Source organism: Notothenia coriiceps, unplaced genomic scaffold (genome assembly GCF_000735185.1).
Source record: "Notothenia coriiceps isolate Sejong01 unplaced genomic scaffold, NC01 NC01_scaffold00011972, whole genome shotgun sequence".
NCBI lineage: Eukaryota > Metazoa > Chordata > Actinopteri > Perciformes > Nototheniidae > Notothenia > Notothenia coriiceps.
Genome location: NW_011344673.1, coordinates 48,447 through 72,408, shown reverse-complemented (window position 1 = coordinate 72,408; position 23,962 = coordinate 48,447). Strand labels below are relative to the sequence as shown.

At 42.0% G+C, this 23,962-nt stretch overlaps 3 protein-coding genes and 1 long non-coding RNA gene across 5 annotated transcripts in view; 2 read left to right on the top strand and 2 right to left on the bottom strand.

Moving 5' to 3' along the window:
• Positions 1–2,363, top strand: part of LOC104947121 (uncharacterized) — a 4,033-nt gene extending 1,670 nt beyond the window's left edge. Inside the window, exon 2 of the long non-coding RNA XR_798523.1 lies at positions 1,018–2,363. This is a non-coding gene — a long non-coding RNA (uncharacterized lncRNA). The remainder of the gene's footprint in view (positions 1–1,017) is intronic.
• LOC104947122 (soluble guanylate cyclase 88E-like) lies at positions 1,817–10,293 on the bottom strand. 2 transcript variants are annotated; one of them, XM_010773084.1, is made up of 19 exons: positions 10,229–10,293; positions 9,885–10,082; positions 9,559–9,699; positions 8,903–9,042; positions 8,627–8,761; positions 7,996–8,119; positions 7,793–7,912; positions 7,591–7,675; positions 7,138–7,224; positions 6,348–6,465; positions 5,629–5,758; positions 5,288–5,434; positions 4,602–4,748; positions 4,366–4,522; positions 4,169–4,278; positions 3,984–4,073; positions 3,237–3,383; positions 2,990–3,124; positions 1,817–2,532 (listed from the first exon to the last, which is right to left on the bottom strand). In XM_010773084.1, the coding sequence occupies exons 2-19, from the start codon at positions 10,002–10,004 to the stop codon at positions 2,404–2,406; spliced, it is 2,262 nt and encodes a 753-aa protein (XP_010771386.1). In that variant the 5' UTR covers positions 10,005–10,082; positions 10,229–10,293; the 3' UTR covers positions 1,817–2,403. The 2 variants fall into 2 exon arrangements, with proteins under 2 accessions (XP_010771386.1, XP_010771385.1); XM_010773083.1 differs by having other exon boundaries at positions 9,885–10,283.
• A 1,422-nt stretch (positions 10,294–11,715) lies between these two features.
• LOC104947118 (myozenin-2) lies at positions 11,716–16,424 on the top strand. Its single transcript, XM_010773079.1, has 6 exons — positions 11,716–11,946; positions 12,332–12,431; positions 13,423–13,586; positions 14,095–14,248; positions 14,738–14,921; positions 15,703–16,424. The coding sequence occupies exons 1-6, from the start codon at positions 11,812–11,814 to the stop codon at positions 15,884–15,886; spliced, it is 921 nt and encodes a 306-aa protein (XP_010771381.1). The 5' UTR covers positions 11,716–11,811; the 3' UTR covers positions 15,887–16,424.
• rbm22 (RNA binding motif protein 22) lies at positions 16,292–22,953 on the bottom strand. The gene is made up of 11 exons (XM_010773080.1): positions 22,846–22,953; positions 21,530–21,583; positions 21,412–21,441; positions 21,165–21,297; positions 20,958–21,058; positions 20,517–20,689; positions 20,135–20,335; positions 19,799–19,963; positions 19,300–19,388; positions 18,790–18,918; positions 16,292–16,980 (listed from the first exon to the last, which is right to left on the bottom strand). The coding sequence occupies exons 1-11, from the start codon at positions 22,897–22,899 to the stop codon at positions 16,826–16,828; spliced, it is 1,284 nt and encodes a 427-aa protein (XP_010771382.1). The 5' UTR covers positions 22,900–22,953; the 3' UTR covers positions 16,292–16,825.
• Positions 22,954–23,962: the final 1,009 nt, after the last annotated feature.

Below are 23,962 nucleotides of genomic sequence, written 5' to 3'. Positions count from 1 at the left end.
AACTAATACTAATCAGCCCTAACTATAAGCTTTATCAAAAAGGAAGGTCTTAAGCGCACTCTTAAAAACGGATAGGGTGTCTGCCGTCCGAACACAAACTGGAAGCTGATTCCACAAAAGTGGAGCTTGATAAGAAAAGGCTCTGGCTCCCATTGTACTTTTAGAGACTCTAGGAACAACCAACAACCCTGCATTCTTGGAACGCAATGCCCTAGTAGGACAATAGGGTATAATGAGTTCTTTAAGGGAAGATGGCGCCTGCCCATTAAGGGCTTTGTAGGCGAGAAGAAGAATTTTAAATTCTATCCTGTGTTCTATAGGGAGCCAGTGTAAGGCAGCCAGAACAGGAGTAATGTGGTCCCTTTTCCTAACTCTGGTTAGTACACGAGCTGCAGCATTTTGAATCACTGAAGCGACTTGACTGACTTCTTGGTACACCCTGATAATAAGGAGTTACGATAATCCAGCCTTGAAGTAACAAATGCATGGACTAGTTTCTCTGCATCGTTTTGAGGCAAGATATGCCTGATTTTTGCAATGTTACGTAGATGGAAGTAGGCGGTCCTTGAAATTGATTTTATGTGGGCGTTAAAGGATAAATCCTGATCAAATATAACACCGAGATTCCTTACAGTCTCACTGGAGGACCAAATTAATGTCCATAGTATATATATATATAATCCATAGTTAGTATATCTTTAGATAATTTGTTTCGTAGATTCTTTGGGCCAAGTACAATAACTTCAGTTTTGGTCGTGTTTAACATCAAAAAATGTAAGGTCATCCACGTTTTTAAGTCCTTGAGGCAGTCTTGAATTTTATTTAGATGATTAATTTCATCAGGCTTGATTGATAAATATAGTTGAGTATCATCCGCATAACAATGAAAGTTTACAGAATGATTCTATGATATATCATATTTGAATCCACTTTAATAAAAAAATGACCCCTGTGTCCTATTAATAATAGTGTTACGTCTGTTATAATCAAAACTACAATATATGTTTCTCCTTAAAGCTGTTTCACAGTATCTTCAAGCCACTAAGGATGTCCATCATGTCGGAAGTCGCCCACCTGCCCTCCATGACGCCCCCTGCACCCGGTTACAACTCCACCTCTGGCCTCCTGACCACCCCCAAACTACTCCCATGGGAGGAGGCGCACATGCAAGTGCACACCATCCTTATTGTCATCATTTTTTGTGTTGTTTGCTTCCTACTCCTGCTCGCCTTTTTCTACACCTTCTGCTTCCACTGCTCCATCAGTTCAATACCTAAAGACTCGCACGCAGCCAACGAATACAGCCAAGAGCGCGAGGACACCACCTACAAGTGCAGTTCTTCTGATAACCAATCAGCAGGGAACATTGTCTGATTGGTTCACTGGACCCGAATAATGGCCATTCGACTGTCTATCAATGTTTTTGTGTCAGCATCACACTATAGTAGCAAGTATACGTGCACTGTGAGGCAGAGAGTATTAACCTTCCATAAACCATGTGTGAAATTTGAAACATTGCTTGTACTCTTAAATTTAATTTCATAGTGATTTGTCCGTGGGTTAGAGCCATGGTTGAAGAGGAACAGGGTTTTATGACAAAAGATAATCAGCAAAAATGCGAGTATGATTAATTTTGAAGCTCAAATACAAGTGCATTGGGTGCAGGTACAATATAAACATATCCATATCTCCATAGAGAAATGTGTTCAATAAAGAAAAGTGTAAAATAAATGTATATAGGCCTACAGTATATAACCATGAGTCTGAATGCCAGTGCCTTTGAGTGACAAGACAAACAATAACAAAGGGATGCACACACGGCTCAGCTCACTTTATTTTCACCGATCTGACAACATTTACATTGAGCTGTGGCTGTGTATTTGACGAGACTGATATAGAACAATGAATCTAGACGTTCAGGAGGAAGAAGCGAAGAGGAACAGAGGGGAGATACAAAGTGATGTCTTCCTAGGATGAAAATGAGATCTCAAATGTACAATGTGCAGCCGAACAAACAGGATATTACTGAGCTTGTGTCTGAACTGCTTGGCAGTGACCGCTCTTGGTTTGAAAACATGTTATGGGTACACAACAAACTTTTTGAGACATTTGCTTTGAATGGACTCGTGTGAGGTAATTATTGGATAAGCAGCTGCTCACATAAACTGATCTAGTGTGAAATTAACAATGATGTTATGATTTATTTTTGTATTGTCTGAGCAAATTAAGCACTGTTGATTTCACTGTGCAACGTAACACCACGCAAGGCCGCTAACATTTTCAAGCATTACAGACTAGGCCATATACAAACAAATTGTCATAAGACATTGACATTCAGAGAGTTGTAGAAACGTAACATTTAACTGAAGTACTGGTTAGAGCCTCAGCAAGCATGCGTTGGGTTCACGACATGGCGCACGTGGCACTCTTGGAGCAGGGGGAGTCACAGGAGCTGTCGGGGGACTCAATGATGGAGTCTCTGCCGTCGGACTCAGGGGAGTCCAGTTCAAGGTGAGTGTCCTGGAGGCCGTCCTGCAAAGCATTCTTATAGTGAGACTGGGGAAGGAACAGATTGTCTTATCGCACCAATAACAATGGCACTAATAGAGAAGATAAACCGAGTGAAGGGTATGGATTAGAAGAAAATTAATAAGAAGTTATTGTTGAATCTAGGAATCTTTATAAATCTGCAGTATCAGGTCTAAAACCACCAGACTCAGGGACAGTTTCATCCCACAGGCCATAAGACTGAACTTTTGAAAGAACATCCATAACATTCATTAGTTTGCAACTTACAAATTATTTATCTAATATTTCATATTCCAATTACTTGTATATAGACTCTACTTGCACTATTTCTATTCTATTTTTATTTGTTTTATTGTGTTGCACTGTTGGAGGAGCCTGTGACCTAAGATTTTCATTGATATCTACACTGTAGCTATGCACACATTACAATAAAAGCCTTGAATCTTTTAATCCCACTCACCTTATGACCCGGCATCTGTTCCACACGGTGCTCCTCCATGGACCCCAGAGAATGGCCTGTAATCTCCATCTTGATACAATGAGAGCGAATAGACTTCACATCATCTTTGTCCCGCCCTGCCACCGACGGGGGACCCTGGGGATAAAGGCAGAAGGAGACTCAGGGAATCAGAGAGGATGATAATGATGGTGGCAATGAAGCAAATGAGAGTGTTAACCATTCAAGGATGTCTTGGTTTAATCATTACCATTCCCTCCTCATCTCTTCTGGCCTCAGGGCCGGAGATGTTGGCATTGCTGATGGTCTGGGTCCCAAACTGAGGACACGCCGCCTGAGCGTTCCCGTCTTTGTCCCTCTTTCCTTTCAGCCAGTAGGTCTCAATTTCAACATTCCCCTAAAAATGGACAGAGAGTGATAAACGTTAAGATTCAGGTTTGGACCTAAAGGGGACTGACTGACTTACAAGCAAATATTCAAAGACGTATTCTGGAAGGCACCATTTCTGTTATAGAGAGGAGGGAAATGGCATGTGGCAGATTTCCAATAATCAGAATTCCCTGATGAAAAATGAGTCGCTCTTGCTAACTCGAGATTGGCACCTGTAATCAGCTGCCTCAGGAACCTTTTAGAAGTCACTTTGCTGGCTTTATCACTGAACGTACGGCCTCAGAGTCAGACCCAGCGATAAAATAGACTGACAAATCAACAAGCAAGCAGCGATAAGCAGCTCTGAATACTAAGTGTGTAGACTCCCCAGAGCCAAACATTGGGGGTTATTATTATTTCATATAGTTCTTAGATTCAGAAAGGTTTACTATGTCTGGATGCTGATGCACAAACTATTCCGTTAACACAGCTTACAGATTCAATGTTTCGATCGCTGCTGTGTGTTCTTCATATGTTCGACACCAAATCATATTATCACACGTTGTCATAGTGGATGGGTAAGATCAATCAAATGTGGCGAGTGTAGTTTACAGCTTTGACTCCTGACCTTGATGGTTATGGTGCCCCTCCTTTCAAAAATAAAGTGACTTCCTTTCAGGTGCTCGTAGGTGGCGCTGCTGAGCTGAATGTGCATCTCCTGAGTGAGATAAAGGAAGACCAGGCCATTAAAACAAAATCACAGAAACTCTTGACTCTAGTCATCATATGTACATTAGGCATAACTTCCCCTACCTTTCCATTGCTCTCCATGGCAGATGCAGTGTGCACCGTGTCACCGTGGAGACCGTAACGTGGCATCTTGTGTCCCACCACACCGGCCACCACCATTCCTGAGTGGATCCCTGCAAACAGAACCACAAGCAGCTTACAACACTCAAAGTCAAACACAGACATAAACACACAAACAGATCCACACTCGTTGTACGCACCAACACGAATCTGTATGTGGTTGCCGTTGGAGGGGTCTTTCAGGTGATCTATGGAGCGCACCATGTCCAGGGCCATGTCACAGATGTTGTGAGCATGATACTTGGTCTTCTCCGGAGCCCCGGCCACAACCATGTATGCATCTCCAATAGTTTCAACCTAGATAAGTAAAGAACAGCAGCTTGTATCAGCAGCTCTAACATACAAAGTGTGATAAAAACTAAAATCACGCACAAACCTTGAAGACGCGGTGCTTCTCGCTGAGCGTGTCAAACAGCGTGTACATGGTGTTCAGCATGGAGACAACTTGCATTGGTGTGATGTGGCTGCAAATGCGAGTAAATCCGACAACGTCGCTAAAGAGAATGGTAACATCTGGGAACACCTGGCAGAAAAGACATAAGAGAGTTGATGAGTGTGTTCAGTCAGCAAGTCGCTATGTATCATGGGAAAGAAGGAAAAACAGCTTTTACCCTTTGATGCAGGACTTAACTTTTAATCAAACAATCGAGCCAAAGTTTTTGATATTTGGTGCATGTGGGTTCAAGATGATTTGAGAAGTATGATATGATATTTACATGTCTTTCGTGCCTGTACAATGAGTATAAATGTACAGCTTCAGCTTAGTTTAGCAGGACTAGAAACAGTGGGGAACATACTGTATGGCCCTGTCCAAAGATAACTAAATCTGCCAAACAGCAGGATTTTGTTACCTTGGGACAAAGCCAAGCTATCTGTTCCCCCTGTTTACAGTGTTTCTTGCTAAGCTTGCCTCCATACTTTCTGTAAAGCCATGAGAGTGGTATCAATCTCCTATTACGTTGTTTCAAAGAAAGACTGTCTTGTTTTTGGTAGATTGTGGTGTTAAATCACAGGTGAACAGTGTATTTATTTACACAGAGTGGCATCATTTACAATCCTGACCTCACAAGTGTTCACAGCCGGCTCTCCTTTGCGCAGCCTTTTAGCCACTGGCTTGGGAATCATCCTGTACAGGAGGTCATCAGTCTTCTTCATTTCATAGTCCAACATCTTCATGCTCTCTTCCAGCTTACTCGACTTCTTTTGCTCCTGTGTCACAGTGGGGAGTAAGACAGAATAACACTTTTAGCTTGCATCTCTTTCTTTCATCTCAAGTCTGCGGGTGGTGACTGACTTGGGGCTGCCAGACTGAAAGAAGGGCTTCAGAACAACTTTGCATTATGCAGAGCGTCAAGTGAGATGATCACACGTATAAAATGCAGATGCACGTCGGCAGAGTGAACCTGTATGAGAGCTCTCTTCAGCTCCTCTGACTGCTGCGTGCCCGCAAGCACCAGGTCTCTGCTGGAGTCGTGCATGCTCAGGTCATTGATGTACAGCCCCGTCTTAAACATAGCACTCAGACTTTCCATCCTACACACACAAACAGACAGTTAAAGGAAAAGGAAAGGCCAATCACACATTGATGATGCTTATGATATGTGGTAATATAATACTGAACCTATATAGAAATAGCAGTATTGATTACAAAATAATACAGTATTTGTAATGGATCTTATTTTTAGTTTAAGTATACATTATTAATTCATGTGATGTGGCATTTTACATTTTGCTAATGTTGTCAATACATGCATAAGGGCATGTGCTTGCAAAACAAAATGTTTACAGAAGAGGAGAGAGATGTTTTGGTAATGTACTCGCTGGAAAACACTCTTGGTTGCAAATGGGTTCCCATTAGGCTCACAAGAGCTGCACTGTCTGATTACAAGCTAATTAGCAGCTCATTTCATGCATGGTAAGTGCTGTTAGAATGGCCCCCTGATTTGATTCACTGCCCAGGGTTTTATTTCCAGACTCGTAATTCAGTTTAGCTCTTGCTGCTTTTTAGAATGTTTTACCTTTCAACTGCGGCGTTTTAATAAAAATCTGTGTGTGTGTGTGTGTGTGTGTGTGTGTGTGTGCGTGCGTGCGTGCGTGTGTGTGTGTGTGGGGGGGGGCTTACACAGGGGTTCCCAGGAAGATGATGGACTCCCACTCTGGCATGTATCTCATTTGTCCTTTCAGTTTTAGGCAGCGGCTCCCATCTCCCAAGCTCTCCATCGCATTAGCACTGTTAGCGTCTACAGGGGGCATGATGAAATGCCAACAAGACAAACATTTAGAGAGGTGTTTTGTTTAAATATCAGCAGTAGATAATAACGGCACTCTGGTAATGTCACTGTAATGTATTTGGCAGTAGATTTTTGTTCAATTTAGAATAGTTTAAAGTTTTGCAGGAGATACAGTAGTACACTTAATCACTTCAATCAAATCAACACCTCTCTTTTATCTTTATGAAGCCGGAGCCGGCAGCTGTTCATAGGGCTTTGCTTCAAGCCAAGAGGGAGTCCTGTACATAACCCCCATGACCTCATACATTGTTCTCACTTTCACTATGGCTTTTGCAAAGAAGAATGATTTAATATGTTTATTATAAAGCTTTGGAGGGGCTGGTAAGCAGGGTTGTATTACCTTTGGACTCATTCCCAAGCTAATGCTACGCTAAGCTAACCTGCTGCTTGATCCAGCTCCATATTGAAGGTACATGAGAGAAGTATTGACCTTCCTGTCAACTAAGAAGGAAGTTCACCAAGGACACAAGAATGTTTATTTTCCAAAACATCAAAGGATCTTATAAAAGTGATGTTCTTTTGTATTCTTAATGTGTCTTTAATTGGTTTTATGTTGTCATAGTAAGCGTCTGTAGGTCCAGGTCTCACAGTGTTTTGTTAGATTAAAAAAATTGTCATGACCTTTGTAATCCTCTCCAATGATGGAATGGAAAGCCATGAGCTCCACATCTACGTCAGCAGAGCGATTGGCATTTTCATAGTCAGAATCTTTGGAAAAACAGGGGAAATTGTCAGATGCGAAACATTAATATTCACACCCTCTACCCCTTGACAACTAGGGATGGGATCAGTTCCACTAAATCAATTTGAATTAACACATAAAACATTTCCATTTCTCTAACTACATGACCTACTTAACTCTGAAATTCGATTCAGTAGAATTCAACGTAAATGTTGGTGTTCAAGCTCTCATACGAGAACAGACATCCACTTTACCCCATACCTGCTCTTCTTTTAATGAAACTGAAATTGAGCGTGTCTTTTTTCAACTGACTGCTTTGAAATTAATCTGTCAACAAGCCAGCGAGCCCTCTTCCACTAACCCCACGAGTGTTTCATGGGTCTAACTCTTACTCTGGATTCGGTTATGAAGGTTCCTCTCTCTCTTCACAGGCTCCTTGGACATGATCTCAAAGAGGTTGTTGGGGTGGGAGATGATCTGTGTACAATATTATGAAGTCAATATTATCAGCATTCATCAACTTCCTGTATAAAGCTGATGTGTGTTGTTTATTTGCAGAAGGCTGCAGTTAAACAATGTAAAGTGATGCTTCACCATGTTCCAGGTAAACTCCACCAGGGGGCGAGCCAGCAAGAAGGCATCAGTGATCTTCTTCCCATCCAGATCAGGGAAGACTGTGGACAGGCCTGAGCCAACATTATGCACCACCATGTCCTGAAGAAACCAGGAGATGCAGACATTTTTCATTTATTGCGTCATTGCATTATGAGTTTAGGCATGTGATTTAAAAGGTTTACCTGTCTGAAGACGATGTTGAAGGGGAAAACCTCAAAGAAGAAGTCTGAGGCTATGGGCAAAATATCCTGCTCTTCCTCATCCTCCTTCATGATGTAGCGGTAGGCTGAGTTATCAAAGTTCAGTCTGTGCACATTCAGATTAACTTGTTTTTGAATTTGAATTGAAAGTTAAGTACAAACTGGGGAGGAGAGTATTCTGAAGTAAAAGTATCAACACAACACAGTGAAAAGTGAAAAGTGCACACGTTTTATCAGTAAATAGTTACTCAAAAGTAAAAGTATTCATTCTGTAGGAAAATAATTATCGGCCCTGTGATGTATTATTATATATTCATAATAAGATTGATAGTACTAATTTATAAATGTTACTGTAGTGGTTATCCCAGGTGTAGCTACTTTTAACTACTGAGTACAAACTTTAGGTTTCTGAGAAGTAACTAGTATCGGCCATTAAGCCTAGCGTGTGTGTGTGTGTGTGTGTGTGTGTGTGTGTGTGTGTGTGTGTGTGTGTGTGTGTGTGTGTGTGTGTGTGTGTGTGTGTGTGTGTGTGTGTGTGTGTGTGTGTGTGTGTGTGTGTGGATGGGTATGTGCGTGTATGTTTGGCTGAATGTGTGCGTTCATGTGTGTGTACCTCATAGTGACATGGGAGTAGTCTCCTAACATCTGCTCGGACAGCACCTCCACATGTATGTCGGTGTCGTAGAACTGTTTCCCCATCTGCCTCAGCTGACCCATGGCGTAGTGCAGATAACCTTTGCGCTTACTCCTGCCAGTCAGAGAAAGTCAATTAAAAATCAGTAAAAAATAAATAAATCAAACATCTTTCTTTCTGTTTGCCCTCGTCTTCAATTGTTACAACTGATGCTTGATAGTCTGTAGCCCCCCCCACCCCTTCCTCCCATCAGACCTGTAGTGAAGGGTGACTCCAGTGGCTGACTCCTCCTGGCAGAAGAAGGTTGGAGGCTGCACCTTGGGGTAGCTGAAGCGCAGATACTCGTGGAGATTATCAAGGCCATTGACAAAGTCACGTACATGACGGCCTAGTACCTGAACCAGACATAAGTCATGTATAAGATAGTTGCCTCACCTTTTTTATTATAGTACTTTTAAAGAGACCATTTTTCGAGGACAATGTCAGTTTACTTTTTATGGAGAGAATGACTCAGCGTGTATAAGCTGTTGTACAATGTCCCCTGTGGTCCTGTAGAACGTTTTAAATAAAAATAACGCCCTGAGGATGCCATCAGAGTGTTTTGTCTTGCACTTAATGACAAATCATTTCCAATTTAGAATGAGCATTTTGGAGCTTGACCAATAAATTGTCTAAAAGTCAGGATATTTCGCACTTTGCAGCTGTGATTTAGATTTATTTCTGAGCGGACTGTGCATGCCTTACATATTCTTCAATAATTAGAAAGAATTACATATTTGAAAGAATAAGCATATCTTTTAAAACAAACTTCTTCTGGCAAAATAGAAGTTTTAGGGATAAAGAGCTCAGTGGGTATTTCATAATTTCCTCACACATCTACCAAAAGACAACACATTTCTGATTTGTTTCACCTTGAGGATCCTGTCATAGCCGTACTTCCCAACAAAGCCCAAGAAGTAGACCCCCCAGGAGTTCATCAGCTCATTGTAGGGCGTGCCTGTCACTCCACTAGCTGCCATTGCAATACGGGGAATCACACTCTCACTATACACCTGAAAACACACACATAGACATTATCATATAAAATATAAAAAAAATTCATTTTGACATCAGGAGTATGAAACATCAGACAAAAGCAGGCAGAGTGACATAAACAGCAGGCAGGTTGCAGACTGAAATCAATATTAATATTCAGTGCATACATACAGAGTTATACTATTCATTTCAGAAACTGTACCTGGTGGGTGACAAACGAGTGTAACCTGACATCTGCTCTTTCTCTGACCAGCTTCCATACATCATCTCCGTATGACTCTTTGATGAAGTCGTGAAGACTCTCACACAGCAGCCCGTACATTATGTCTCTCTGGGTTGACTGAGAAATGTCAAGACGGCACAACGGCTGATTGACTTCCAACAGTACTCTGAAAGGCACCTGCGAGCGAATAAAAAAAGTTTAGAATGATTACTTTTCCAGTGCTGCAAGCTGAATTTTAATCCATTTTCCTTTAAGCGTGAAGCTTTGAAAAGCCAATTCACGGAAAGGTGCTGCTTTGGCTTTTCTCTTGCTCTCAACACTACCTGTGGAGTTTCAAACTTTTTCAGACTAGCTAGCCAGACAAGGTTTCATCTGAAGGCCAACAGTGCAAACGGTTTTAAAAGTGCCCTGATCACTCTAGTCCTTGAATATGAATGGATGAATGGGTCTCTATTGTTCTTCTGTCAGCTGTCAGCAACTGGTGGCTGTGCTCTTAGGTGACACGAACACGCTGCGGGGGCAACCTCTCAAACACAGATGACACTTGTTCATCTTGTTAATTCCTTCTTCAGAAACTTACTTTTTTAGTAATTTATTATCAATTACCAAGATAGATAAGACACAGATTTGAATAACATGGGAATGACTACTCACTGAGGTTTAGTGTGATGCAGCGCAACGCAAAAGCTGAAATGTTATATATTAAAGGAAGCTTCTAATCTACCGTGGTTTTGTTTTACAAAGAGGTCTCTCTTATTCTACTAAGCATACACTTTCTTTTTTTTTGGGCAGCAACAATTTAATGTTCCATTGTGTGTCTGCAGATGATGTTCTGTGACTCAGGATGACTCCACATGTTCTTTCTAAGGCCGGGAGGCTTCCCACTGGGTGGGGGGTGGATAGTGGTGTTGTGGAGCAGGGCAGGTGTTAAATCGATATCCAATCTCAACAGAGATAAGGAAAATGTTTTTTTCCCCTACAGGCTCCTGCTGAGCTCAATGAATCAATATATGGGGGGAAAGCTACTCTATAAAGACTTACTTGAGTTCAAAAACGCCAAATATAAAGTTAAAGGGCATCAATTCCAACGCAACACAAAATGTGAGTTTATACAGAATTCACAACTTCAGCTTGGTAGGCTGTTGGTAGGCCAAGGATTAAAGAAAACAAGATAGCAAACACACTGTGTTTTGTATTACCATCCATTACACTGCTGAATAACAGAGATGTGTAGAATGTCCAAAACTCAGAGCAGTGTTTAAGAAAAGGACGTCAAAGGTCTCAGACCATCAAAAATAGAAGAGCAAACTGCCACAAAGTTTAAGCTTTGACCCCAAAGTGCTAAACTGAATCACATCCTGTGAACGCAGTGACCTCATCAATTTTAGAGCAGCTCCCATAACATTTTGTTGCGAACACATGGCGTGTCGGTACATGTGGCAGAGCAGTTACACAGTGCTCTAGAGAAGAGAGATATAAATGGTGTGTGTGTGTGTGTGTGTGTGTGTGTGTGTGTGTGTGTGTGTGTGTGTGTGTGTGTGTGTGTGTGTGTGTGTGTGTGTGTGTGTGTGTGTGTGTGTGCTTAAAGTGAAGAGTGTGGATGCTTGGCTTTTCTGAGAGCTCAGTGTCACTGCCTGGACAGCAGCTGTTATCACTCACACTCTCACACTCACACACACACACACACACACACACACACACACACACACACACACACACACACACCCAGGGGATCAGATTTGCATTATCACAGAAGCTTGAGGTCAGGATGTAAAATCTTTATACTTGCCCCTTCTCCATAATCGCCGTATTTTACCCCCTCCCTAAACACTCCCTCCATCCATCCTCACTCTCTTATCCCTCTACTGAAATAACCCGGTGAGGTAAGCACCCGAGGCATCCCGGGATGAGTTTTATAGGGACTGCTCTTTCTCTGCCTGGTGAGTCAGAGAGGATCAATCCCCAAACCCATCTGCAGTTCGAGAGAAAACACACGACCATCCAGAGCAGCTCCGACAGAGACACACAGAGAGGAGCACAGGTAAGGACTGAGGTGCTACGGTCAAGAGAAGGCACTGCTAACCGTCTGTGTAGAAACTGCCAGGTCATTACAAAAACAGTTGATAGGCAACTTATAAGACTTTACATTTCTTTGAGACTCGAGTGACAGCTTTAAGGTGGAAAAGATGCACTGGGATTTTTATCTGTGAGTTAAGCAGTAAATTAATGAAAAACCAGTTCACAAAAGTAGGATAATAAGAATTACAATTTTAGAATCAGGCATTGCGAGACCAGACAAAAAATGTACCTAATATCTCATTTGATGCTATACAAAGTGTGTTTTCTGTTGCTTTTTCCATTTAACACAAAGAGCGATTTGCAATGGCACATATATTTAATAACATGGCAACATGTGTGTCGATCAGAGTAAGAATATGATGACGATGATGATGCCGTCAGGCTTGGATGACATGACTAAGCAGAGGATGATGCAGGCTAAGGCTCTTTGTAATGAGGCCAGAGGAGGTAAGTGTGGATGTGGAGACACAATTGATTACATTTGAATTATTTCTAACATAACTAACATAATAATCAAAAATGAGCTGATGCATGGTTTATTTTGCATACTGGTTAACATATCTCAAACAAATTGGTATACTCTTGCTTTGCATTTACACCCATATTAAAAATGCCACAGTGTGTGATCACAAGCTTAGGCTGTCAGTCGTAATGGAGCCAAACATCAAAGAATGTTCGCCCGCAGCGTGAGGGCCCAGCACTGTACTTCCAAATCCCAAGAGTGCCAGAGTGTTGTTGAAATCCTCCAAACATTACAGAAGGGACCATCCCGGTTGCTGTCCGCCAGCAAGGCTTTAAAACCAAGTCCCCTAAACTCAGCTAAATGTGACTCCCACCGCTGGATTTTACGCAGGCCGATCAAAGGCAGCTCCTCCAGGGTGGCCCTTGCCCTGACTTCTCCAGACACTTTACATGTGTGAGTCATGAGCCTTCTATCAAAACATTTTTATTTTTATGCCCAGTTACCCATGCGACCCTGGACCACAACAAACATTACACACCCCTTGACATCATCTCGAGGCTATTTCCAACCCTACACTCTGCCTTGGTATAACACGAGACGAGACCTTGAGCAAAAGCGGATACCAACTTAGTGATGCTGCACACGGTTCATCTTTCTTACATCAGCACCCCTCAGCTGTTAAACTGAGACAAGAAGATCAGAGGAGACATTATGATTTGCCAAAGGTTCTTATAAGTCTGTGTTAATATCCGTCTCTTTGTATCTAGGTTGCTTTTATAATTGCCTTGCACTAACAACTAAATGTATCTGCGCGGGGTTAAAGCCACCTAACCGGATGTCATGCAACACACAACAATACAAACCCAAGTAGATTCACTACTGTGATGCTGTCATTTATTTAAAAAAAAACATGCATATTAAACAAAGGCTGATGACTTATTAAAACACCTGTATTTGTCTGTCGTGTTGTGCCAGGGGGTCTGAACCTCGGGAAGAAGATCAGCGTCCCAAAGGATGTGATGATGGAGGAGCTCAACCTTGAATCTAATCGAGGCTCTCGCATGTTTCAGGAGAGACAGAAGAGGGTCGAGAAGTTCACACTGGAGAATGCTGCCAATGTTGCTTACAACCCCAACAATGTAAGGAACTGAGAGAAAGCACAGTGTACGAGTCGTGTTCACTGACATGACAGCCACCTACACACCCAAGATGATGTACCTGTGTTTCTACTACAATACAGTACTAGAGGATCTTGTTTCTTTTAAAAAGTCTCAAAAACGAATTACATCATTCAGGAAAGCTCCCTTTAGAGCCAACAAAGGACATTATACAGCTGGTTTCCCGGGAAGATGTACCACGTTGAAACCGAGTAAACTGAATGTTCATGTTGTATCAGAGTGCCCCTTTATAAAGTGTGTTTTTGTGACTTTCTCTGAGGACAGTTACATTTTGACAAATTTGACATGATTTAGTATCATTTCTTTCTTTACGATACATGCATTTTAAAATGTTAGTTCATAAGATGTATACATTTGTATCTTTAAAATTGTAACCTTCATTATTTTTCTCTATCGTGGTTGAAAATGTGACAAATTCATTTTAAAATGTCAACATAAACCTCACTTTAAATGAATGCCCATGTCCCAGGTCTATGCAGAGGCTGTCCCTCCCCCACAGATCATTCAAGAGCCCCAGGGGGGAAAAGAGAACCAAGCGTTCTCGGTCACTGGTAAGCACAGCCTGGTCATGAACCTTCAGAAGACTATCGCAAAGAAGGGCAGTCCTGACGTCCTCGCTCCAGGTAAAGTCACTGCAAAGCCAAATGCTAAGGCCTGATCACTGTGTCTAACTTTGATAGTGTTCACTTTTTATATAGAAATGTATTGAGCAATTCAATTAGTTTTCCTTTTGGCAGTGTGCAGAAAGCACCCATGTGCCCATCTTTGCTGAGTGCTGTTCTCTATTAGTCCTGACAGAAGGCAGTGCTTATAAGCTGACTGACATCTGATCTGAGCTCTGTTTATTATCGGGAATTCACACAGATGTCATTACTGTAGCCTCCACTGTTGACAGGAGTGGAATCAAAGAGTTTTAAATGAGCGTTAGATCTGTTTTTGCTTTGTTGTGGTTTTGTAATTAGTTTCAAACTAAGGGAGTGTCAATTTCTCTAAACAAATGGGGCCTTTTTCTGCTCGATATAAAAGACAGAATTACCCAGATCAAAGTAAGACAGCTTTCTCTATACCCATTGTTGTATCTTACTATCACTGACATCAGATCTGTTTGTCAGGATATTCTGGCCCTCTGAAGGGAGTTCCTCATGAGAAGTTCAACACAACAGTAATCCCCAAATCCTACACTTCCCCATGGCACAACGCTTTGGGAAACAACGTAGAGCTTCTTAACGCCATCAACACCCAGCTGCCCAAGCTCCCGCAAAAACCTCAGCCTTCAGACTACAGGTGCTTCAACAGGTACATCTGCCTTCCCACATGTTCTGCTGCTCACGTCACTAATCTAAAATGTATGAATAGTTAGATCCTCGGCTGGAAGCACAGGCGTCCTCAAATAGACCCACATGACCTGAGCATGTCATCCATCACAATCCTCTCTTCCCTTCGGCTCCACTCCATGTTTCCACAGTTTGAAAATGAATCTCTGGCTCGCACCTCCTTGGAGCGTGGCTGTATGATGGCTATTTTCAAACCCGTTCTTGAAAGGTGATCCACTAGGGTGCTGCCAGCTTCAAATGCCTTCCCCGCAAAACAGATTACGCACGAAAGGGAATCGCCTTTCTCACAGCACACAAGGAATTGCATCACACCAGCGCGCCAGTACAAAGGTTAAGCCCGGACAGATGGAGTAATGGACAAAAATAAGAAAGACAAACTCAGACTTAAGTCAATTAACGCTGTCAATCACTCGATTTCTGCCAGCCAGTCAGGAACTGTACCCCCTGCGGAGGGATCCGTTTACACCCTTAAGATTATAAAATTAAATCTGAACTCTAATGGTCAGAGCAGCTACACAAGTAGAAAAGGTTGAACACACTTTCAGTTGCACATCCTTGGCTTCCTCCTGTTAACCGCAGTTAGAATCAGAGAGATGACAAGACTGGGTATCATATAAAGTCCCCCCCACCCCCTTTATGGGAAGAAGCCCGAGTCATATGATACCTAGGGTCATATTCTGCCAGGAAAATTTAACACAATGCACTCATCCTGCTTAGTAACAACTCTGCTCTTTGTCTCTGAGATCTGCCAGGCCGTTCGGGGGTGCAATGGTCAGCCAGAGGGTGATCCCAGCGATCAGATTTGAGGCCGTGGAATCCCAGCAGCTGCCCGGCGTCGCTCTGGACCGCATGTGCCGACGGCCCAACTTCAACAGAGCCCCCAGGGGATGGGGAAGCGATTACTACCCTGAATCTAATGAACTATGAGAAGGAAGCTCATCAGCTGAGAGACTGAAGCACTGACCCCCGCTTGCTGCTCTCTTCCTACAACCCCCGTTAATCAGCCGACACAACAGGGGAGAGAAAAACACTCCTGCATGATAAATAAAGAGCTTTGCTGCTGCTGCTGAGAGGTCTGACTAGATGAGGTAAACTCAGGGGGCTGCTGTCCCTTCGCTGCCAGTCGTCTCAGACAATGCTGCCAGTCGGGCTGAAGTGGTTTCCTTTTGTTGTCCTTCGCAGTATCTGATCCATCTACGTCAACCCCCGACATCCTCCTCTCCACACTCCCAAGACTCCATCTGATAGTTGTCAGACTGTGACTTTACATCTTTACCCCTTCTCTGTATTCTACTAAAGCAAGTGTTATCGACAAATAAGTACTTTGAGATGATCAATGTCAAAATGGCCTCATTTTAATGACAAGTGAAAACAACATTTAAAAGAAAGCCTTAGAATAAACAAAGTTATTAATATGCTGTGGAATATTAAGATTGTGTCAAATAAAAAAAGAATTACTGAAAATTAACAGCTTTAAAAATGCTCCTCAGAATCCTACTCCATGTTGCAAGATGTGACAAAAACTAATTAAACAGAAGTATACATTTTAATATATACAACAGCTCCAACACAGGGGCCGGTGTATGGAGTCTGCTGATGCCGCTCGAGTACTTATTAACTGTGAGAAGAGACAGTCATCTTGGAATATCCTGGCTGTCTTCTCTCTAGACACAGATGGTTCTTGTTCAGTTCATTCACTTCACTGCAGGTGGCCTAATAAATCTGATGTCATCCGGTAAGACATGACGAGGTTTTCTGCCAGAAGTAGTCCGCAGGATTCAGGCCCGCTGACAGCATCTGAAGTGAAAGCCCCTGACCAGGTTTGAAGTAGGGAACAGAATGGCAGTACGGCGTCACTCGGGGGGGCTATTCGCCTTGACGTGCGCCATGTGCAGCGTGGGCCCCCATGCGCTGAGGATCCTGGGAGGGGTAGTGGATTTGACCAGGAGGTCTCATGCTCATTGGAGGGGGCATAGGTGGAGCCATGTGACTCATGGGGTGAAACATTGGAGGGCCAAAACCTGATCGAACAGATGGAAAGACAAAGAGTTAAAGCAGGGGTCTCCAACCTTTCTCCATCTGAGAGCTACTTTGAAAAAAGGAAAGTGGCGAAGAGCTACTTGCATCGCATCTCTTACATTTATTCACAGAGCACTCATCAGTTGAATTAAGCTACTTTTATACACGTGTGAAATTGCAATACCTAAAGCTTATCAAAAATCTTAACTTCACATCAAGGTCCAAGAAAACAACTATTTCTTACATATTAATATGGACAACATAGTAAGTACATCACTGAAAATTCACATACATGTCCAAGAGAAAAAGACAATGTTTTCACTTCTTATTATGGCCCACATAGTAATAAATACATCGCCTTAATCACCACCTTGCAAGCATCTTATGGCACATGTATAACATATGTGCATTCACTCTTTTTTTACAGTTACTGAGATGACTGACACTGCATGGAGTCCACCATAGAGGTGTATGCTGGAGTGTAGCCACTTAGGTTCACTAAGTCATTGAAATGCTCATCAGTCAGTATTGTTCTGTATTTTGATTTCATAACATTCATGTCAGAAAAAGCTGCTTCACAAAGGTAGAGCCAAAAAAAGCAGACATGTTCAGTGCTGCTTGGTGAATGTTCTTATAGTTTTCTGGGTCTACAAGGCTCCAGAAAGCCATCTTTGTCTTCTTCTTCGTCTTGACATTAAATTATAAACCAATTGTATAGGTCTAGCCTCCCTATATCTGTGTGTGACATTTGTCCATCCTCAAAAACTAAAAACTAATGCTTCTGTAGTCTAGCTGCAGCTTATAGCAACAGTCTTCTGTTAAAAAAAAAGGACACTGAATGTGGCATGACACATGACTGAGTCTGAACACAGCAGACAACAGGAGTGTAACAGCATTATAAAAACACTGCATGTGGGCGCACACTTACACTCTCTGCCTTACTGTTGCATAAATCCCATGAATGTATGAGATGAAGTTAGCTTAATCATATCTATCAGTGAATAATAAAGTTTCTATTAGGTTCCTATCAGCCTATCACTCTTATTAGTAGTTATTTTTCAGGAGGGGGCGGGGTTTGGAGGAATTGAGAGGAGACGGTGATCGCGTGAGCTTTCCTCCTGCCTTCACAAACTTTACACACGTATATCGTCTGAAAATAGCAAGAGGACGTTCATACTCTGCAATCCAAGAATTGATTAAATCCAACCAAACCTCTGACATGCGATACGAGGTTGTTTTTCAAAAACACGAATCCCTGCTGTGTGTCTCTGTGCCGCGGCGACGCGGACTGATTCAGAGCGGGTCATTCTGCTGTTGGTTCTGGGCTGGTGTTGCTGGTGTTGCTGGTGTTGGTGGATAAAGCAGACTGCTCCATGTGTGGTGTCGCTGTTACATCTGTTCCTTGATCTCTGCGTCATGGACCAATTTTATATTCGTGTGACAGAAACAATTCTAAAATAAAAAAACTTTATTGTCCAGCCGCGGCCGAAAAATCAAGAAGCAACGTTACTACGCTATAATCGATAATCGAGCTACTGAAAAGCTGCCCGCGAGCTACCGGTAGTTCGCGATCGACCTGTTGGAGACCCCCGAGTTAAAGGATTGGGCATCTACCCTTTCTCACTGTGTTTAAGTCATTTCCATTATATAAATAGAGTTAACAGCTTTGCAAAAATGTATTGTGTAATACAGATCAGGAATACCAAAATGAAAATTCTAAAGTTTATGGGAAATGTTTAACCATTTGATATTTGACAAATACAACTAAGAATGGGAAGTAAGCTGCATCTATGACATGGTGAGGATTTTACCTGGAGGAGGCGGGTTGATGCCTGGAGGGGGGGGCAGACTGATGTTCATGACCGCAGGAGAGCTGCTAGGGTCCAGGTTGAAGTAGTTAGCAGGAGCTTCTTCGTCTAAGGCTGGAGGTGGGGGAAGAGCTAAAACACAAAAGATAAATACAAATTATTAAACATGACAAATAAATACTTTTCAGCCATTTGAATCAGCACTATTGATCAGTGGATAACAATGTAGAAGAAAATGAATAAACTACACACACATCACTTCAGGGGACATTACATTGACTTACATGCATTTCCTGGAGACTTATCCTAACCTTAACCAACACATGCCTAACCCTTAACCTAAACCTAACCAAGTCTTCACCCTAAAATTAATGATTTCCCCTTATGGGGACCTCCAATTTGTCCCCATAAGGGAAGCGAGTCCCCACACGTGACTGTGTAAACAGATTTAGGTCCCCACAAGTATACACCCACACGCACGCACGCACGCTGTCCCTGTGTTAGCACACTCACCTCCAGGCAGTCCAGGTACAGGATCAAGTCTGGTGCCCATCTCACTGACACCTTCTTTGACACCCTCCTTCCCTCTTGCTGCCTGAGACCTAAAAACACAATACACATTTATATAAATACATACACTCAAACAGATCACTTACTTAGTTTGACAGCACTGAATGGTGTGCAGCAGCAGTATTATATAGAAAACTTCTAAATGACCGGCCCAGCACAAATGATTTGCTGTGTTGAAGCTCTTACTGTGTCTGTAATAAAAGAAATGTAACCGTTGCTGAGAGAAGTTTGGTCTCAATTGTGATAGTAGCTTTATTAGGCTGTCACTTTCAATAACACATTTTCTCTGAACACCACCTGGTGCTAGATGAGAGCTAAAAATTGGATGGCGGAAGGAGCTTTTAGGGTTGCATCCACAGAAACGATGAGCGTGGATTAAGCGCCTGGGGGTCGAGTTGGTGATGGGAACCCCGACGCTTCACTTCCATTAGTAGCTTCTTACCTTCCCCACTTGACAGTGAGTCTCCGTCCATTAATGATGAGTTTGTTGAAGGACTTCTCAGCAGCCATTTCAGCTGACTGCCGAGTGGCAAACTGGATGAAGGCACACTGCTGCCTCTGGACTATGGTGATGGTGCGGATCTCTCCAAACTGGTAGAAGTGACTCCTGCAATACACAAAAAAAAAAAGAATGTACAAAAGATAAAAAACACTGGAAGTAAGAAGGTTTAAAAAGAGAAAGTCCCTATAAAATATCACATTGTACTTTATTTGCAACATTAGTGAACACAAATTGTCACAGGGGGTTTGATAGTTGTTACAAGTAAGAAACCCTTACTTGAGATCTCCATCAGTGACAGTGTCTCCCAATCCTCCAATGTAGAGGGTGGAGATGGACTTGTCGTCTGGTGGGTCAAGACGCGGCATAGTCGAGGCCCGTTTCAGCAGCTTGTCAGCCACAGGGTCATTGATGCCGTAGTAACGGTCCTTGATGTTCTGGTCGGCCAGAGGATCATCAGGATCGGTGGGCTTCTCGTGTCTTTGTGGAAAGGACAACCAGAATGAGAAAACTACAACAACAATATCTAAGAAAGTTACAGTTAACCATGACAATATTTGTTTTCAATGTTGCCTATTGTAATAAGCACTAATAAATGTATGTTGAATCTCATACATAAATATGAATTAAGATAAGAAAACTTTCTTGAAGCATCACTGACCTGTAGGGACATTCCTCCCCTCTCTTACACTCTCCTTTCACCCAGAAGGAACAGATGTGCGGTCTGTTCCTCTTGTAGTATGGCGTGGTCCTGGCCAGTTTCAGCAACATGTCACTAGAGCTGGGCGCTTTACCCAGCTGGCCCACTGGCCGTGTGCCATCAGAATTGGCTATCTAAGAACACAGAAGTTCAAGTAGACATTATTGATCAATTACAAAAATAAATTCCATCCCCAAATGTGGAAATAAAAATGTTAAACCCTAAAAGTGTATACTACAAATAATATCTATAAAAAGGAACCAGACTTAGGCGATACCTATTGCTTAGATATTTGAAATTGGGGACATCCTAGCAGCTGAGTTTTAGCCATTGTTGCTTTATGGAAATCAGAATAAATAAAACAACAAAGATGTTTTTGTCTGCATTGCACAGCAATTATACCTCTCTCTCCATGTTCTGTGTGTAGTACTCTTTGTTAACATCCGACTTAGGAACCTCATCTTTAACTGACAGCCCGGTGTCTCTGACCTGAATAGGCAAACCTGTAAAACACGAGGTGCGACAAGAGGGTTAATCTCATATAGCAACAATCTTAACCAAGTAATACAAAATATAAACAGGTCAAGTAAAAAATTACATGAGACTCACCAAACTCGAGGTCCAGCAGACATGTTTGACAAACATTCTTCATTTTACTGCAGGTCTGACAGACCTCAGTCTTCTTAAAACGCATCCGTGTCCCCGGGCACCATCGGAACACAGTGAACGGACGAGCACAAATCTAACGGGCATAGAATGAAAACATTTGTTTCATACATGTATTTAAAATTCTTACATGCAACAAAGTATTGAGTGATCATAGAACCAATATTTAAAATACTACGGGAAAACCTACCTTGCACTCTTTCCCATACTTCTCCTTGGTCTGTAAAACAAAGCATTAACACTTGAACCAGCAAAACACAGGTATCAAAACTACAAAAGGATGATGATACAAAGTAATGAAAACTCACCATGCGGATATATGGGTTTTCTCCTAAACATGTCTGACACAGAATTGGAAAATCCTGAAAAACAAGAGACAAACAGATTTCTATTTAGTTAATTTAAAATAACAAGCACCATTTATGTTATTCATCCAGCAGTCCCTTGTGTGTAATTGTTCTAAAGCAGAAACATAGGCTGTTTCACTTACTGCTGTAGTAACCTTAGCAATGTTGCACGAGTGAAAACCTATGGTGAAATCAGGGCAAGTGGACTCACTTCAACTTTACCACCTGTTGAAGGATGCTGTTTCAATCCAAGTGCTAGCTAGCTGTTGAAAAGGACCATCCCTAATCCACCATGAGAGAAGCAGCCAAACACCCAAATATAAGCAGCTCGTGTGTCTCAAGAGTCAACTACACAGGCTAGGGTTGCACAATTTATATTCTGGTGTCTTAATTAAACCAACATTGGCCAAATGCCCTGTTGTGTCATGGCTAAAGAGAGCACATTGATTTACTGCCTTATCTAGTAGGGATAAAGACCTTGGGATGCTTGATGCACCACACAGTACGATAAAGATTTAAGATTTGGTACATGTACATCTCCAATTTAGTTTACAGGCCAGGTTTTTGTCAATTAGTTGACCAGAATCGAGCGTTGTTAAAATATGAGAAATATTTTGTAAAGAACCGTTTGCAACCCCGAAAAAGTTATCTTTTTTTGTGTACCTGTCAAGGAAGCAAATCTGGTCCCCTCCAGTTAGCAGCTGCTAAGCTAACTGTACCTCGAGCTTTAGCTTTAAGATGATAGTTTACAATTGCTAAGCCAATGGAAAAACACATTTGTATGTATCGGATTGTCTGGGTTCCGCCTTACCCGGCTATACATTGACATGTAACTTGCTTAGTTGTTAGCGAGAACGTTAATTATGGAAACGTCGTTTTATTATTGTTAGCATAAGGTGCTAGTTGTCGCCTTCATTAGCTCAACTAGCTAGCTAACTAGCATTACCACAAAACATGTTACGGTCAAACTAACAAAGTTCTTGTTTTGAGTCAACTCTGGCCGATCTCTTATAATCCACAATTGTTCCGATTATGTTGTGATATTTTATGAATGATGTTTACACAGTAGATAGCAGAGACATGTTACGAAGGCAGCAGCCACGCTTCTACCAGCTAGCGTTAGCTAACGCTAGGCTAGCTGGCTATAAAGCAAACGGGACAGATTTGTGCCCAGTTAGTAGATTTTAGGGCGATGTTAATTATTTGAAATTAACTGTAAATTACTGTGTTTAAGTCACGCTCACTGTCCCGTACACTTTAATGACGATTACACATACCGCGTCTTCCCAGTTCTGTCTATTGTAGGTGTTGGATCCTAGAGACGTCGCCATTTTGCAGAGTGTGAGCCAAGCGGGAGGTGTCAGACCACAATGCACCGCGCCGGAGAGCCACGTTTCACCTTGGGGTGTCGCCCTATTTCAATAAACCGTCAGACATAGTCTAATCAGGAAAACTCTCCATAGCCATAACAAACAAATATAAATATTGTAAAGTAGAAATATCTTCCTGCACCAAAAGCATATCTGATATTGACAGTTTAGTTGTAAAGGTGTGTGCACGCGTGTATAACTTTGGCCAATCATTATGCTGTAGTAGTAGGTCTATCAATAGTAACTTTATCATTAATGCAATATCCCTATTTATTATGAGAAATATTTCTCACAGCCCCCTTTAATCTGGTGCAATGTCAAAATGCGGATGCTTCTTTGCAATGCAACAGCAATACATATTAAAATAATTAACACTAATAAGATAACACCCTAACTTTGCAAATTCAGAGTAGCCATGTATGTGAAATGAATAGGCTATAGGCCTACTTTCACTTTTGACACTTCAAGCAGGCTACATTTTGTTGATAATATTTCTTATTCTACTTGAATTGGATAAGAGTATGTTCACATCCTGGTATAGCAGGCTAAATTACTGTTGTGAGTAGCTTGCTTTTTTCCTGCTGCGATGGTATGGGTGAGTGAGAGAAAGAGACAGGCTGACTAGCTGGTGTGTGTGAGCTTCTCTAAGCCAATTGTGTAGTCCACTTACAGTTTATCTATCCACCTGTTCCAATTCAGGTCAGGGTGTCTTGGCTGTGTGAAACTCCAATTAGTGGGTCATAGGATTTTTAAGATTACGGATGGGCATTAAGCCCCTAATGTTTATTTAAGGTCATGGTGAGGTTGTGGAGGAGTCAAAGGATAGGGAATATAGTTTCAGGCATGAAAAGCTACTCTTCCGTAGTGCAGAGCCATTCAGGAGGTCAGAAAAGATAGTCTGCTAAACTTTTCTGTTACCTATAATATCTGAGTTAGATTCATAACCCTCACGGTACTTGCATTGTGCTCATGAGCAAGGTAACACTGATTAGCAATTAACTCATTGCTCCTGTGACCATATTTC

What these genes read in the sequence shown, in the direction of transcription:
- LOC104947122 (XM_010773084.1), bottom strand. Translation starts at nt 10,004, where the DNA reads ATGTACGGGCTGCTGTGTGAGAGTCTTCACGACTTCATCAAAGAGTCA. An exon ending in TACTCCCATGTCACTATGAG is followed by an intron (nt 8,120 to 8,626) that starts GTACACACACAT and finishes GAATGTGCACAG; the next exon opens with ACTGAACTTTGATAACTCAG. An exon ending in GGGGCACCATAACCATCAAG is followed by an intron (nt 3,384 to 3,983) that starts GTCAGGAGTCAA and finishes GTCCATTTTTAG; the next exon opens with GGGAATGTTGAAATTGAGAC.
- LOC104947118 (XM_010773079.1), top strand. Translation starts at nt 11,812, where the DNA reads ATGAGTTTTATAGGGACTGCTCTTTCTCTGCCTGGTGAGTCAGAGAGG. An exon ending in TTGCTTACAACCCCAACAAT is followed by an intron (nt 13,587 to 14,094) that starts GTAAGGAACTGA and finishes CCCATGTCCCAG; the next exon opens with GTCTATGCAGAGGCTGTCCC. An exon ending in GACTACAGGTGCTTCAACAG is followed by an intron (nt 14,922 to 15,702) that starts GTACATCTGCCT and finishes TTTGTCTCTGAG; the next exon opens with ATCTGCCAGGCCGTTCGGGG.
- rbm22 (XM_010773080.1), bottom strand. Translation starts at nt 22,899, where the DNA reads ATGGCGACGTCTCTAGGATCCAACACCTACAATAGACAGAACTGGGAA. An exon ending in GTCACTGATGGAGATCTCAA is followed by an intron (nt 19,964 to 20,134) that starts GTAAGGGTTTCT and finishes TGTGTATTGCAG; the next exon opens with GAGTCACTTCTACCAGTTTG. An exon ending in TGTACCTGGACTGCCTGGAG is followed by an intron (nt 18,919 to 19,299) that starts GTGAGTGTGCTA and finishes TTTGTGTTTTAG; the next exon opens with CTCTTCCCCCACCTCCAGCC.